Source organism: Erpetoichthys calabaricus, chromosome 5, assembly GCF_900747795.2.
Source record: "Erpetoichthys calabaricus chromosome 5, fErpCal1.3, whole genome shotgun sequence".
Lineage (NCBI taxonomy): Eukaryota > Metazoa > Chordata > Cladistia > Polypteriformes > Polypteridae > Erpetoichthys > Erpetoichthys calabaricus.
Window position 1 is genome coordinate 250,035,607 of NC_041398.2, and position 14,448 is coordinate 250,050,054.

Genomic DNA, 14,448 nt, shown 5'->3' on the forward strand with positions numbered 1-14,448 from the left:
CAACTGGAATGTTCAAGCAAATTAAAGAGAAAACCTGATCTAAATCCGTTAAGTAGTTATTTTGTTTGCTAGCTGAGCGGAGGCAAGGTACGCTCTGAGGCTAGCGCGTGACTGGGTTAGGGCCCTGTCCAGTTCTCCACTCCTGACATCATGCTGTCTCCTCCCCTCGGCCAGCAGCCCCTCTCCCTCAGATTAGCGTGAATAAATCACTCCTGCAAGCACTCTTACATACAGTGTCAAACAATGCATGCATTTTACTCTGGTTGGTTCATTGGTTTACACCCAAATGACTTGTATTAAAATAAAAGTCTGTTATATTCTGGTGGTTCTTATACCTTTGAGTTGAGCCATCACCCTTGAAATTTCTGTGCATATAATAACTGTCCATTCTGGTGGTTTTACTGGTTTCTTAGTCATCTTTCAGTACATTTTGTTGTTCACTTGACCTTTATCTTGTTTCCTTAGATATCTGCAAAGGTTTCTGACATTTATTAGCCCTTTATGCTATTTCTTTAAGATGAATGCTATGTTACCTTAAAATTATTCTTCCACAATATGTAAAAAGAAACATCTTCTTACTGGAGGGTCTCTGTGTGTTTTATAACATTTTGAGAATCCTAGAAGTGCAAGGCCTTATCTTACGTATAAAATCCTTTGTGCCACATGTGCTTTGTGTATATTGAGGTGCTAAGTAGTATTTGACCCAACAGCATACACTGCTGCTTCATGTTGTAGATGGGAGTAAAGAAGGGATTAGTTTTAGTGGGTCAGGTATCCACAAAGACCCGAAATTCCAATGTTAACATTGACTTAGACTTGCTTGCCCGGCAACATCTAACTTCAAGCTTTCAAATAAGAGCTTCCCTCAGAACTAGATAAGCCATGATCAGCTGTCTATCCTGGAATTTCTGGAGCAGTGGTCCTCTTTAAAACATGTATCTTGGTCCCCCTAAAATGAAGCTCTTGATCAGTATGTTAAGCATTGTTTTGCAAGCCGTCTATCCAACTGTTTCCACTGGACATTTTCAGCATGTTTCTTTGACAGTTTTACCAGTTGATGACCAGTCCTCAGACATTTGAATTATATGCTGTAGCTGATCAAGTATTTGGACCCCTTCACTGTTTACACATTTTGATTTGTTACAGCATTATGCTAAGACCATCACAATTTATTTTTCCTCATCAACACTCAGAACTCAAGAATGGTAAAGTGAAAACAGCGTCCAAATACTTTCTGAATCCAATGTACTGAAAAGTCTTGCATTTGTGCCTGTTGGAGTTTAGCAGCCTCCTTCAGTACACACGGGAAGGTTATGCGGAATGCTGTTAGATTTTTAGTTTTTAGTTAATAATGACTGGGAAAATAGAATATCGGGAAAACATGAATGAAAATCACAGTGAAAATAAAAATCTTAATAACCAAGGTTTAAGATAAAAAAATAGCAAACAGTAATAAATTATTAATAAATTACAAAGCACACACTCGGGGAAAGCAGTGTGCACAGTTTTGGCCTGTGCAGAATTACAACTACACCCTCACTTACTTTATGCTCCCCTTTTCTTTGTTATTCTTGGTTGAAATCATAATTGGCAGGTATAATAATGGCGATAAGTACGTTTGGCCCAATGAAAGGCTAATTAGTTCTTGGCGGACTAGTTTTCCCATGAAGTAGCTCTTGCATAGATTTTTATTCCTAGTCTCGCGTTTGTCCTTATTGGGCATATGAGATTCTTTGGAATGAGTTTTAACTTTTTAATAATATTCCTTTTTTTTTCCTCTGCTTCTGTGTTTGTATTTTGGTGATCACTCACATTTCATTTCTGCCTACTTTTCCAGTGGTGATAACGAAAGCAGTGCACAAGTCCAGTGAAGAAGAGAAGAAGGAAGAAGAAGTAAAAAAGACTTTGGAGCAACATGACAGTATTGTGACTCGGTACAAGGAGCTTATTCGGGAACAAGTGAGTGTTTGGAGGAGGAAAGCTGTGCTCAATCATTATTATTATTATTTTTTATTATTATTTTGTTAGATCCCAGTGCTGCATTTGGCTCTGCTGATAATTCAGTTCTACTTCTAATGGTTGAAATAACAACTGGGTGTGCTACACAATTTAATGACTCTTGTTTTTGTAGATTAAAATGTTGAGTCTCACTCTTTTTTATTGGTATTTTATTCATTTAAAGGCTGACAGACAATTGTATGAATTCTAAAAACGTATAATATATATTTATATACATCTACATAGATAGATGAGATTTTATGAGATTATCTATCTCTCTATCTCTGTATATGTATATTATATCCAACATCTGTATGTCTGCTTTACACAAGAGAACTACTTAACGGATTTAGATGGTTTTTTTTTCTGTAATTTGCTTGAACATCCCAGTAGATTTTGCGACTTCTCTCATTTCCCTAAGTATCATAGTTTGCTTGTGGTACCAATTTATTTGTGTGAATATGAGAGACACGCTGAGGGGAGGTGAGTGGGGTCCTCCTCACTCACATGCCAGCCTCGCTTAGTAAGCGGATGAGAGAATTACTTAATAGATTTAAATCGTTTTTTTTTTTTAGGAGTGCTTGCAGGAGTGATTTATTTGCGCTAATCCGAGGGAGAGAGGCTGCAGGCCGAGGGGAGGAGAGAGCATGACGTCAGGAGTAGAGAACTGGGCAGGGCCCTCCTCAGTCACATGCCAGCCTCAGAGCGTACCTTGCCTCTGGTCAGCTAGCGAACAAGAGAACTAGTTAACAGATTTAGATCGGGTTTTTTCTATAATTTGCTTGAATGTTCCGGTTGATTTTGTGAGTTCTCTCATCACTCTAAGAATCGGAGTTCGCTTGCAGGAGTGTTATACTCGCGCTAATCCAAGACAGAGGCTATGGGCCGAGGGGAGGGGGAAGCGTGATGTCAGGAGTAGGGAGCCGGGCACTGTCCTTTTTCACTAATACGCAGGCATAGCCACGGGGTACGGCTAGTTTTTTATATGATACTTACCCGGCCTTATTTGTAGTGATGGCCAAGAAAATTGTTATCTCTGTTTTACATGAAAACATAAAATTAACATTCTGGTAATGAAAGTTTAAAACCATAAATGAACATAAATCCCACCCAATGACAATAATTATTTAACTGTTACTGAACAAATTTAACACTACGGTAGAGGCTCACGACACAGTCCCCAAATAGTCCGGTTCCCCAGATGTAAACGATGATGAGGAATGGAATGGAATCCAACCGAACATCCTCCCGAATTAAATGCCAATGTTTGTTGAGATTTGTAATGATTCACGTTTTCCTTTCCTGACAAAATTGCGCTCACTTTTAGGCACAGGACAAGAACATACAACCACCTGAGGGTTACAGTTATCTCTGAATTTATTTTATGAAAGAGATGAAGCAAAAAGACACAAGATGATTGCGGTCCCTCCCCATTCTCTAATGGCTTAAAAAAAGATGCTGCCTTTTTTTAAAAAAGTAGCATCTTCCCTTCGTTTCTTCCCAGAACCCCTTGCAAAAATCAGAAGGTGCCCGATTGCGTCGTACTCCTGGGGTTGGTGGGAATTGCAGTCCTTTTAGGTAGCACTGCTACAACTTTCTGGTAGGGAGATGATCTTTTCAGAGATAACAACTAACCTACTGTACTTCAAACCTTTTTAAATAAATCGTAAGTTTTTTCAAAAGGATGTCTCCAAATGGTTGAGCTAGCTAGATAAGCAGAAGAGTTGAAACTGGAATTGTGACAATAACAGAAAAAAGGAATTTCTGAAGGCACTGAAATAATCCTGTGTGCTGTCGTCCTCTGTTAGGTGTCATTGAATTGTTAGCTGAATGCCTGTGTTCTTGTGCAGGATTCTCAGATAAATGAGCTGAAGAAGCAGGTCACCTCCTTGAGGGGAGACAACGAACAGTTTCAGTCTACACTGGCCCAGCAGCTCTCTCAGATACAGCAACACAAAGACCAATACAACGTCCTGAAGCTGAAGCTGGGTAAGGATTTCTTTGTTCTGCTTTAACAGAAAATTGTATGCAGGAGCTTTGCAGATAAACCTTTTACTTATAACTTATACTCGTCTAAATGGCCAGTCATATTGCACAGGAGTACAGTTTAATGACAGAGCCTAAAAGAAGACCAGATTTTTAATCCACTACATACTGATGAGGTGAAGGTTTGCCTGATAATGTAAATTTGGGTGAAGTCTTTGAAAGTTCAGGCCCAACAGACCAACCAACTTCTTTTTGTGCATTATGTAATGATATACAACTGATAAGGGTCTTGAAATTTTTGAAAAGCTGCCTGTGAAAGTCGGTTTGGATGGATAGCTCATAGATAGTACAAAAGACTTTCTTGAAAACAATGAGACCCAAATAGTATAGATTTATTAATGTGTCAGACGTACTGATCACAATAACCACACCAGCATTCCCAGGGCTTTGAAGAGTAAAGTCAGGACTCTTTAAGACTCAACTTGTGACTCTTGAAGGATACGTCTTTGTTTTTATTGGGAAAGCATTCCAGGTTAGACCTTTCTCTGCATGTCTTATTAATTACTGTTAAATAAATTGTTCATTAGAAGTCTATTAATAAACTACACAACTTTGTGATGCAGAATTTGCTTTCTCAGTACAGTCTTGGTGTGAGGTAAGAGAAGCTCAACCTGTCGAGGTGTTTTTACATTTACATTCATATGAAAAAGTTTGGGAACCCCACTTAACTCTTTGGATTTTTGTTTCTCTTTGGCTGAGCTTTCAAAGTAGCAACTTCCTTTTAATATCTCACATGTCTTATGGAAACAGTAGGATTTCAGCAGTGACATTAAGTTTATTGGATTAACAGAAAATATGCAATATGCATCACAACAAAATTAGACAGGTGCATAAATGTGGGCACCCAACAGAGATATGACATCAATACTTAGTTGAGCCTCCTTTTGTCCTCTAGACCAGTGGTCCCCAACCTTTTTGACAGCAAGGACCACTTTATTAGATGCAAATTTTTCCACGGACCAGTTGGGGGGGTTGGTTGGGGGGGGGGGGGGGCAGTTTTATACACAATTTACATAACGTTTCTATTATTATTAAAGTTATTAAGCAGTTCGCATATGTTTGCAATCTGAGCTTTTTCTTCTTTTTTTGCATATAACAAAGACATATGCTTTGCATTTGCCATTCCAACAGATTGCACATCACAAACATTAACACTGTTATCTTTTTTTCGTGTCTGCCGTTTCTATAGGAGGGTGACAATGAGTTAAATTCCAATGGATGTTTTTCAAATGTTGACAAGTAATAAGCAAAAGGAATCACTGAAAACCACAGACAACAAAAACAGCAAAAAAAAAAAAAAACAGTACGAGGAAAGTTCGAAGAAAGAGATTTTTTTTACAATGTTTCTGTTTGGGGATCGTTGTGCAAACGTGCACAACTGAGCATGCGACCACAGATCTAACTGCTCTGTGGATGATTCGTTCAAGCATTTCAAGGTCACTTCGTTGTAATGAAAGCATCTGTTGAATGTACTTCGTAGTAACGCGATTTCTATAGACTCGTGTCATATGGGGAAACTATCGGGACCATAAAAATGTTTTAATACTCTCACACCTCGGTCTCTGTGCCGCTGCAAAGCCCTAACCCTAATTCCATTCTTTACAGTTGAAGAAACTGACAGTTTAAACCTCTGAGATGTCTTTTTGTAGCCTTCCCCAAACCAGGAGACTCAACAATCTTTGTTTTCAGATCTTTGGAGAGTTGCTTTGAGGATCCCATGCTGTCACTCTTCAGAGGAGAGTCAAAGGCAGGGAAGCACAACTTGTAATTGACCACCTTAAATACCTTTATATCTCATGATGGGACACACCGGTCTATGAAGTTCTAACGAGCTCATCAACCAATCAGCATTGAGCAGTGACAGGCATTCAAATCAGGAAAATGACAAGGGGACACACATTTATGCACAGCCAGTTTTTCACATTTTAATTTAATTTCATACAACTAAATACTGCAGCACTATAAATCTTTGTTCAGAAAACACCGCAGTACTCCTAGGAAATGAAAGACATACCACTGTTATCTTTATTGCTGAAAGCAGAGTCAATAATGCAGGCTGAGAGGGGCTCCCAAACTCTTTCATATGACTGTATTGTCCGTTTGCTCCCTGGGTGATTCATTACCTTTGTTTTTAATTTTCAGTGAATTTGGTTGTGTGTTTAAAACTGTAAACTTTTAAATCAAAAATAAACAAGATCAATCAGCACACCGGGGGTGTTGTCATGGACTTCCTTCATTGGGCTGAAGCTTTTTTTTTTTTTTTTTAAAAAAACAGGAGTTTGTCAAAGTTACCCTTTGGATTTTTCTGTAATTCATAGTAACATCACTTCAAGAGTCCCCCCAAATCAACAAGCTGAACATGAGTTTAGCTGTCACACTATTTCTCTACGCTATCCCGTGTCCAACACGCCATCTCCCTTGTATACAAAGTGCTGTACTTTCTAATAGATAGATAGATAGATAGATAGATACTTTATTAATCCCAATGGGAAATTCACATTCTTCAGCAGCAGCATACTGATACAAAAAATAATATTAAATTAAAGAATGATAATAATGCAGGTGAAAAATTATTGTTCTAATGTGAACTTTCCCTAATTTCAAATACTCTTATACAGTAAACTTTTTTTGCTTCAGCCCGTTGACAGTAGCACCCAATCTTGCATATCTTGCATCTCTGGAGTGTTGTAGTGTTGTCTCCGTATTTAGTCCAAAAAGTGCACTGCAGTATCCCATATAGCTTTGCTAAGCGCTGTATATAAAATGGTGTTTTCACAACGTCCAACGACGTTGAGAGTTTTGGCAGCATTATTTATTTGTTTTGAAAAAATCCCACATTCAAAATTGCTTAATTGTCAGGTTGGAGGAGCATGCACTGGTACAGCACACCCACCGCACGACAAAACAGCTTGGGATTCTGGTTGACAACCCCTCAGACAGATGCACACTCTATCTGCCACAGCCAGGTGTTACGTGCGCATCCCCTTGGCCTGATCCAGCCACTTGGGTCCTCAACAATGAGGATTCTGCAAGCCGGATTACCCTCGGGAATCGCGCCACATGGCCGTAGTGCTGTAACTGACGTTCCCTCATAGTGCAGGTCATGTGCCTCATTCAGGACTCCATGAGCAGCCCAAAGTCAAATCAGCGGTACCCAAGGGTTCCTCAGAGAGACACAGTAGCAATGGAGTCCAGACCTGACCTGACCTGGCTTAATTGGCCTGCAAGTAAATCGTAGCAAAATATTCATTTCTATGTGTCTGTGTTATACGGTGCAGGGAAAGAAAACCAGCAACAGCACATCTCCAGTGACGGAGCGCAAATCAATGGCATTCAGTCTGAAGAGGTTAGCCGGCTGCACGAGGAGATGAGTGAACTCCGGAAACAACATGAAGTGCTGCAAGCAAAATTAGCGGAAAAAGAGTCTCTCATTGAAACAATGGTACGGCCTGCATTAGCACTGAATTTTTGTTTTGTTTTTTTATTCACGTTTTGCTTGTGTTTTCTCGTGTAGGGTCCCATAGTCACCCTGTTTTTCCCTTTATACTCTTTACTAGCAAAATACCCGCGCTTCGCAGCGGAGAAGTAGTGTGTTAAAGAGGTTATGAAAAAGAAAAGGAAACATTTTAAAAATAACGTAACATGATTGTCAATGTAATTGTGTTGTCATTGTTATGAGTGTTGCTGTCATATATACACACACACACACACAGACACACATAAACATACATATACACATATACATATATATACATATCTACATATACACATATCATTCATATATGTATATATATGTGTGTGTATATATATATATATATATATATATATATATATATATATATATATATATATATATATATATATATACACACATCCACATATATATATACACATATCAACATGTATATACACATACATATACACACATATATACACATACATATACACACATATATACACATACATACATACATACACACACACACACACATATATATATATATATATATATATATATATATATATATATATATATATATATATATATATATAAAGTAGCAGTGCATCTTGCGTCCATCGCGGCTCTCGGCTTCCGTCTGAGCTTGCTTTGCTACTACATGGCCTTTGAGTGGAGTCTTGAAACAGGCCACATGACCATCTCGATATGGTTGCCGAGATAGAGTTGTCTTAGTTGTGGTCTTCTCTTCATGGCCAGATGAGGCGAGAGAGAGAAGAAGAAGAAAAGAGAGGGAGGTAAAGGCAAGGTGACCCAACTTTAAACCATCCTTACCACAAATCGCATACCAAAGGGGCTGCGTGATACAGAATGGCCTCCAATTTCAAAACCAATCATAAACAGCCGTACTTCAGACCAATAGAATTAATTTACCTGTTCCTTCCTGGGTTGTCAAACCAATGAAAGCACTCGGGTATAACTCATCCCCTCCAGTTGCTTTGTTTAGACAGTTTATGGCCTTCCAGCTGGGAGTGACTTATAGGCTCATGTACTGTAAGTCCAACCACAGTCACCGTTGCCAAGCTGGTTTGATTCATGTGCCATCCCTCAATGCCATAAATGTGTGGGACATTTGAGGAGATGAAGGGTTAGGTAAACATCAAAGCACCCAACGTTCTCCTCAATAAAGTAAATCAGGCCTCCTAAAACTCTATCTGATATTACATTTGCTTTGTCTAGCTTACAAATAAAACCATCAACTTGTAATAATAAATAATAATTTCTTACATTTATCTAGATAGATAGATAGATACTTTATTAATCCCAAGGGGAAATTCACATTCTCCAGCAGCAGCATACTGATACAATAAATATTAAATTAAAGAGTGATAACAATGCAGGTATAACAGTCAGACAATAACTCTGTATAATGTTAAATGTTAAAGTGATAGGAGTGATCAATAAAAAAGAGAAAAATAAAAGTAGAAAATAAATCTAGCGCTTTTCTCACTACTCAGCGTGCTTTAGTGAGTGAGGAGCCTCTTCAGCCACCACTAATGTGTAGCATCCATGTGAATGATGCAACGGCAGCCATTTTTGTGCCAGTACGCTCACCACACATTAGCTGTTAGGTGGTGAAGTGGCATGAAAGAGAGCCAATTAGAGACAGGGGATGATTAAGGGGCTGCGGTGGGCAATTTTTCCAGGATTTTGGGATACTCCCTTTTCTTTACGAAGGATACCCAGGGATCTTTTATGACCACAGAGAGTCAGGATCTCGGTTTTATGTCTCATCATTTTTACATCACAGTGTCCCAGCCACTGCACTGGGGCATTGGGATCCACATTCAGACCATATCACCCCACCTCAGCTTGTCATTACAATCTCTGAGAAAGCAGTTACGCGGGCTGGCGTAATATATTGCTATGAACGTCTTTGCATTACTTTAGTGTTAGAGGTTTACTGGCTTAGAATTGACACTTTTTATACCTGATGATTTTAATATTACATTTTTAATCGTTTCTTTTTACTGTACCTTTTCCTTTTGTCTCTCACTGACTAGAAAGAGCAATGGAGAAGACAGACATGATGATTTAAATATAATACTCATTCTTGTCATTTTTCAGTAAAGAATTGTAGCTTTTAATGTTTTACAACCTTGCAGCTTATATCAGATTAATTTAAATGACAGTGTAACTACGAATGTGGTAACATTAAATACGCAAAAAAAAGTCTCTGACAAGAGAGTTGGTTACAAGTGACAATATAAATGCTGTTTATTTTCCATGGATAGCTGAGGTTTACAATTTTGTGATGAACGTGTTGTAAGATTAATTTAAATGAGAATTCTGCAACATTAAACATATGCTAGAAAAAAAATCCCCGGAACCTTCTCAGATGTTTGTTTTGTTTTTCATCGGGTGGGAATTTCATGAATCCTCCATCCTCAACACTCCACTAAGCTTCATCTTTGTTCAGGTATGGACTAAGGAAAGACATTGTAGGACTTGAAAAAGAAATTTTAGCTTGTTTAATTATCAATTTTGCCTTCCGCACTACCAGTCATTAATCAAATAATTTGGCAAGTGTGACGATGTGGGTTCCGCTCCATGGTCCCATCTGACTTCTGGGAGCTCTTGAACCCAACACCGTTGGTAATGTCACCAATGAGCTGGACAGTGAGGCACAACAAAGCAAGTTGGTGCAAAAAGGGCAAAGTGCTTTTATTAAAATCCGCAAAATCAAAAGTGTTCAAATAAATAATGCAGTCCGTCAAATAAATAATCCAATAAAAGCTGGGGAAAAACGTGGAGGTTAAAAATCCAATAAATAAAACACGAGGTTAAAACAATGGCTGGAAGCTGTCCTTTTTAGCACACAGCCTGGTGCATTCTTCTACTGGTGACTCCCCTGCTTCTCCCATCCAGGCTAAGCACCAGGGGAGCCACCCTACCTGCAGCTGACCTTCTTCACTTGACTGGTCTAGAAGCTTTTTGGTCCCTGGCTCTGTTCAGCTCTCACTAGACCGAGACTTGGGCTCCCCAGCGGCCAGGACGCTCACGCTGGGGCTGCCACTTCCCAAGTCCCTGACTCCCGCTGCCTTCGCTTTGGTGTGAGCCAACCTTCTCCCGGTCACTCCCGCTCCCAACAAATGCTCAGCAGGTATGACCACTACCATCTGCCCCAGGTGTTGGCCATACACCTGCTAGGGCTCGTCTCTCCCAGCTGCCTGTTTACATCCACGAGACTCGCGCATTCTCACCGGTTTTCTCTGTCCTGCTTCCTGCCACCTTCCTCACCCTTAACCTCCGTTCACGTTCTTTTCTGGTCTCTTCTCTCCTCTGTTTCATCTTTCCTTCTTCCTTCCTAGCTGCCTCGCACTTCTATTTATTATGGGGATGTGGATCAGATGTGGCAATTAGCAGCTCCCAACGCCAATTATGGATGCGGACGACTCCTCACCTGTGCACTTAAGTGAGGACCCCTCTCTAAGTTGCGAGTGCTGCGATTATTTATTTAAAAAGTGCCCTTGTTGACGTGAGCTGTGGACCCGCTACACCACAGCAAGGCAGCAACTTTATTTGCCTCATCTTTTTCTGCTGTAAGAAGGGTCACCAGCCTTTAGACTTGTATCTAGGTAACTGAAGCCCACTCATTGTAAGGAACAGAATAATACAATTTATTGATAAACACAAGGATTATATAACTATGATAACTGCATATGTCCAGTGTGTTTACATATAAAATGGGGCGCAGACAGACAAGCATATGGCATAGAAAGACTGGCTGCTTAGTTGCTCTTTAGAGTTTTATTTTATCTTGGCATGATGATTAGTTTTACAATAGCAAGTCTTTATGGATGATGGCTGATGTTTTGTGAAGTTGTTACTTTAGGTCCTAGCAGAGGATTCTTCTTGCATTGGAGGAGTGCTCTCTTTTTTCTTGCTGCACGATCCTCTGCTTGTGGTGTTCACTTTCTGCCGTTGGGCCCTTTGCTGTGTCATCTGCAACATCATAGCAAAAAGTATCAGTCTTTCTGGCACAAGGGTTTAGGTGCTGAAGTTGCCTTCCTGAAGTGATGCTCGTCTGCCTTCAGATTGATTCAGTGCTTATTTTGGCAATCTAGATTTTAGCTCTCGGGTTCACCAGTCTGCCTAGAAGAGGCCCACCCCAGTCAGGTTACTTCAACTGCTTATTATGTAGCAGGCTTAAGTAACTACAAAAGTCCCAAAATATATCAAAAATCCCACCAGAGGAAGGATGACCATAAACCCTCGGATTGTGTAAAAAAGGTCAAATAAAGAATCAAAATAAATAAAAGATGTGTTAACAAAATTCATAAAAATAAAGGGAAAGCGCAAAAATGGACCAAAGGAGTTGCCTAAAAGGCAGTTCAAATGCAACAAAGTCCAAATCACAATCCACAAATACGAAATTCTTAATCAGAAGCAAGAAAGTCACAAAAAACCCGACAAACTCCAAACAAACTCCTCAGACAAGCGTGCAGCGATTTCCTGATCTGAGGCTACACAGTTCTGACATGAATTGGCCAGTAGGAGGGCTCAGAAGGAGTGATGTCAGGGTGGCCCCACCTCCTAAGGTTTCACCCACAAAACACCGGGAATGGAAGTGCAGTTAAAGGAGACCATACACAATCATGAACATAGCTGAAAATACATAAAACATGAAAAAAAAATGAAAATAATATATAAAATTTCCATAAATACTTCCCTTTAAACCTCCAGTTTGACAATGACTTGTTTTCTTTTCAATCAGTAGCAGTTAGTTATATCTAACTAGACAAAGAGCCCGTTTCGACAACGTATGATGAAACGGGCACAAGTGGAATAGTGATAAGTATAAGCACCACAAACCTGATGCAGGTGTATTGAATGAATGCGTAATTAGGCCTCGAGCTGTAGTCGAAATCGCCTTTCAGGCCTTTAGAGCTTTAATCGAAGTCGCCTTTCTCTTTGAATTTTTTGCGGCCGTAAGTCCGCCGCCTGCCACGATGTCGGTCTCGTAAGGTTTTTCGGGCAGCTGCGCAGAAGGCGACTGCGCATTCGACTTCGGACGGGAGTGAGTGAGTGAGTGAGTGAGTGAGTGAGTGAGTGAGTGAGTGAGTGAGTGAGTGAGTGAGTGAGTGAGTGAGTGAGTGAGTGAGTGAGTGAGTGAGTGAGTGAGGAGGCTGGCGAATTATGAGGGTTGTCTGGGTTCCGCGCGGAATCACTCGAAATAAGTAGCCAAGGGTTTTTTTTTTCTATTTATCTCATGTACTTCGATCTTTTTTAAACTTTTTCCCAGTATTCACCGCCTTACATCAATGCACTTTTGGGCTCTTCTGACCCACGCTGCAAAACACTCGCGAAAGGCTGTCTTTGGGAGGTTGTCCAGCTGTTCTTTGACAGCTGCAATCAGTTCCTCTCGAGTTTCGAAGTTGTGGCCTCGCAGGGGTTCTGTCACCTTCGGGAAGAGCCAAAAGTCACATGGTGTAAGATTAGGCGAGTAGGGTGGCGGATTCAAAACGTTAACACCACTGTCTTCAATGAAATGCTTCGTCGCATTAGCCGTGTGAGCTGGCGCATTGTCATGATGCAAAAAGTGCCTTCGCAAGTTCTTGGACCAGCTTCTAGCCATCGCAGAAAAAACGTCAGGCAGGCACTGAGTGGTGTACCACTCAGATGTCACAGTTTTCCTCTGCATCAGCGGAATTGACGCGACAATGCCATCAATGTTGAAAAAGATGGCAAACATGGTGCGTTCCACCGAGCGGATTAAACCATCAGAAAAGTCGTAAAAAATCATCACTCGAAAGTCACGCACGCACGGAGTCGGGAGCTTCGCTGCTAGCGCCGGCTGCGCACTCTCAGTTCATTTGCTTCTCGTGTTCATTCTGAAGGAAGAGAGGGAGCAAAACATCTGAACAAAAACTTGCAACCACTTGAATAATCCCTCTACACAGCAGAACAGGTTTCGACAGGCTGACACTCGACAAACGATAAAATTCCGCGCAGAACCCAGACAACCCTCGTATGTATTAAAATGGTGTGTTTATTTTGTTTTACACTTTGTCAAGAGTTACTAAAGCTTTGCTTTTGTTTTTATTTAGAAACTGGAAGGAACTCAACCCACAGGCAACACTGCTGAGAATGTGGAACCTAATTCTGACCAGCATAAGGTATTCTGTATGGAACCAACATATTTTTGCCTTTTTAGTTACATTCAGTGGGTGAGTGAATAATTATCCACACTTTGTGATCCATTTTTTATGGGCTGAAAGGGTACCAGGAACTGAAATCCAGGGGTTCATCAGAATCATAGTACAGACTTGCTCAGTGTTGGTTGTTGGTAGTGGACATGGCACCCCATTCTCAGCCTGTTTGTAAATTGTCTGCCGTGATAAAACAGTCTCCACATTGTGCAGAAAGCCTTCTGTGGATTTTGGCCCCCTGTACACCTTCAGCCCATAAACAGTAGGTCACTACTCGCTGCTTTTCTGTGGTGCAGATGGAGAGTTGAGCTGCCATGTTTAAAATTGATCAAGGTTCAAATTTACCTCTGTGACCACAGACATGCCTCGTTTCCACATGTGCCTGGAGAAAGCTGGACAAGATAGATAGTTAGATACATACTTTATTAATCCCAAGGGGAAATTCACAAGCCAGCCTTCACAAAAGTGATCACAAAAGTGCAGCTATTAATTGACTTATACCCTCGTCAATATATTTAACTTTGCTATTGCACTTGCAAGGGGGTCTGCTGTCAGTGTGTTTGCTTTAAATGCCAATTTCCTTGTATACCTGTTTCTAAATTGTCTTATTTGCTGCTGTGATTTTTGAAGGTGCTGGAGACTTTAAAAGCTCAGGTACAATCGCAGATGTCACAGATACACCAGCTTCAAATGGAACGTGAGGAGCTGCTGAAGAAAACAGAATCTTCCGTAAGA

At 40.3% G+C, this 14,448-nt stretch overlaps 2 protein-coding genes across 6 annotated transcripts in view; both read left to right on the forward strand.

The window, feature by feature from the left end:
* The window catches only part of pkd2 (polycystic kidney disease 2), a 913,849-nt gene that overhangs the window by 496,496 nt on the left and 402,905 nt on the right, over nt 1-14,448 (forward strand). The window lies entirely within an intron of this gene.
* Nucleotides 1-14,448, forward strand: part of uso1 (USO1 vesicle transport factor) — a 120,621-nt gene that overhangs the window by 96,418 nt on the left and 9,755 nt on the right. For all 4 annotated transcript variants that reach the window (XM_028802766.2, XM_051928125.1, XM_051928126.1 and 1 more), the window contains 5 exons: nt 1,838-1,959; nt 3,849-3,987; nt 7,323-7,486; nt 13,612-13,680; nt 14,344-14,442. In XM_028802766.2, the coding sequence (XP_028658599.1) occupies nt 1,838-1,959; nt 3,849-3,987; nt 7,323-7,486; nt 13,612-13,680; nt 14,344-14,442 (593 nt within the window). The remainder of the gene's footprint in view (nt 1-1,837; nt 1,960-3,848; nt 3,988-7,322; nt 7,487-13,611; nt 13,681-14,343; nt 14,443-14,448) is intronic.